Genomic DNA, 2,657 nt, shown 5'->3' on the forward strand with positions numbered 1-2,657 from the left:
AATAAATATTCATTACAAGTTCAATATATGAACTAAGCTATACAATCACGCACTTATTAAGAATACATACAATGCAGTATAGCGGGCAGAAATGACTGAATGTGTTCAAAAAAATGTGCTCGATTTTACCCAATAAAAGTCCAACATTTCAACATTAACACATTTCATTTGTAAAGAATTTTTCTACTCAGGAAATTGAATTCACTTGATTTGACCGAGTAAATTCTTTCTGTTCATCATATGAAATTTGTGATCGTTATACGACAAAACACATGTCAAATATTTGTTGGCTTTGTGACGAATGCGCGACAAGACATTTTTAACATAAGAATGATAACAATAACTAGGAAACTAAAGCATTGAACATTAGATGTTATTCTCCTTTCTCAGATGTGCTTTTAACAATACCATTGGATTCTCGTAATGAAAAAAAATAATTGGATTGTTTCAACGTAAAATAAATTCATTTCATCAGCGAATCCATCGACCTTTCCACTTCGAAAAAATCTAAAAAAATTAAAATCAAAACGTTGAAGTTCTCTTTTAATAGTGGTTTTATTGATCTAGTCATTCTGATTTTGTGTATTAAATTGTCCGCCTAGTGTTTGAATTTTGTCATTTTTGACGGAATGAAGAACTGTTGTCGATTCAGTAAAATTATTTCTATCTAAACACTCAAAATGATAGAATTTCTCCTCTTCATTAGTTACGAATACGGCCCGTTGTCTATAAGTGCCATGACATTGGAGAAAATTAGGACGGGAAGACGACCAATTGAATCGGCCATTGCACCAAAAATTGTTGTTCCGAAAACTGAACCCACAAAAAACATTGACTGACCAATTGTCGATTTCCATGCTGAGTCGCACACCCAATTTAACTATAAAAAATTACATTGAAAAAACGTTTACCAAAATATCAATGACTTACTTCACTGCTCATGCTTTTATACCCATGATCATATTCATAGATCCATCGATCACATGCTCCATCATTTGTATTGTTTGCACCGAAAAAATCAACGGATGAAACATCAGTTTTGTATGGTGTGCATGAAGGATTCGAATAATTTGAATATATTTCGCGTATTTGATCTATTGACTTATTTACGATGTCGTCGTAATAACACCTGAAATTAAACGAAATGACATATATGTAATCGGGGAGTGTTGTTTTTTTTAATTCAACGCTATTCAAAATTTGAGATTTTTCAAGAAATGATATCATATAAAACATATTCGAGATCTTTTGTTTGCACAACGAAAACTCACCAGGGATCAGGCACAAATAGAATTGTTGTTTGTGAAAAGTAATGAATAGATACTAGAACATTGATTATACAAAACATAAGAAGCATTATACATTGATAGGGTTCAAATTCGCCGCATTCGCGTAATATATCTTCTGCGGCAATATCCATTATGGAAATTTTACAAAAAAATATCATACATCTGAATCTGTTAATATTTATTATGCTCAACTATTTCTTTTAAAATTGTTTTTTTCTTATGCATATTTACGATGATAATTATAATGTATTTTTGTGTAAATTAAATAAGTCAGTTGAACATTTCGTGAGCATCTCAACCGCATATGTTATTGAACTGAGAGCAAAAACACGATAAGATATTTGCGTGAATATTTAATTTAGGGCTGGCCTGGTCATTTTTAATTATCTCTGAGGTTTTTTCCAATATGAATTTATCACGTTAAAATTTCAAATTGTAGCCAATGGAAATTATGGATAAGAGATTAGAGATGTTCAAAATTGGAAATAGCCCTATATGTAATTGCAGTAGATTTCAATTTAAGAATATATGATGTAATGAGGCAAAAATTATAAAAATACGGTCGGAGAAATGGACGCTATATAACAAAGAACAGATCAGACATTACAGAGTGTCTCATATAAGTGGGCCACTACTGAGGGTATAAATTTCTTTTTTTTCTTTTGTTAGTATAGTTTTCAAAAATCTACTCCAATAGAAACTCGTAGAAATTTATTTTTCAAATTTCTATGGAAGCAGATTTTTAAAAATTATACCAACAAAAGAAAAAATCGAAATGTATACCCTAAGTAGTGGCCCAATTATATGAGACACCCTGTATATTGAGATATTTTCAGCCAGATGAATCAGCTCAGGCAGATATCGTCAGGCGCTGAAATGGAGTGAAAACAATAAAACTGATTGTAGCAATGTAAGTGTAAGTATAACCATAACAATCACTCCTATTGTTTTCATTCAATTTCAGCTCCTGATGATATCTGGCTGAACTGATTCATCCGGCTGAAATGAACTGATTCATCCGGCTGAAAATATCTCAATATAATGTCTGCAACAGATTGATAAGTTGTTTGAAGCATGCTTTCTGATTATTCATTTTCCGCGTTATATAAAAATAAATTCAGTATTTTTTTGTAAACAATCAAACTCATGGCAGACGTAAATTGAGCATCTATTAGAACTGAATTACTTTGCTATTTTTTAATGTCATCAACCTAGGGGGTAGACACACATTTTTACTATACAAAACTAAACGTATATCAGAATCTACTAAAAGAATATTTGTAAACAAAATATTTGCGTTCAGTGAGAACAATGTTTTCTATTGTTCTCCGTATAAATGTCTTCACACTGGCAATGTGATTTATTTGG

At 31.2% G+C, this 2,657-nt stretch overlaps 1 protein-coding gene across 1 annotated transcript; it reads right to left on the reverse strand.

Annotated features, from left to right (window-relative positions):
* Nucleotides 1-706: 706 nt before the first annotated feature.
* On the reverse strand, nt 707-1,420 carry LOC116347348 (solute carrier family 22 member 23-like). Its single transcript, XM_031777909.1, has 3 exons — nt 1,272-1,420; nt 931-1,129; nt 707-880 (listed from the first exon to the last, which is right to left on the reverse strand). The coding sequence occupies exons 1-3, from the start codon at nt 1,418-1,420 to the stop codon at nt 707-709; spliced, it is 522 nt and encodes a 173-aa protein (XP_031633769.1).
* Between the last annotated feature and the right edge of the window lie 1,237 nt (nt 1,421-2,657).

Source organism: Contarinia nasturtii, unplaced genomic scaffold, assembly GCF_009176525.2.
Source record: "Contarinia nasturtii isolate CC-2019 unplaced genomic scaffold, AAFC_CNas_1.1 Cnas_scaffold_1835, whole genome shotgun sequence".
Classification (NCBI taxonomy): Eukaryota; Metazoa; Arthropoda; class Insecta; order Diptera; family Cecidomyiidae; genus Contarinia; species Contarinia nasturtii.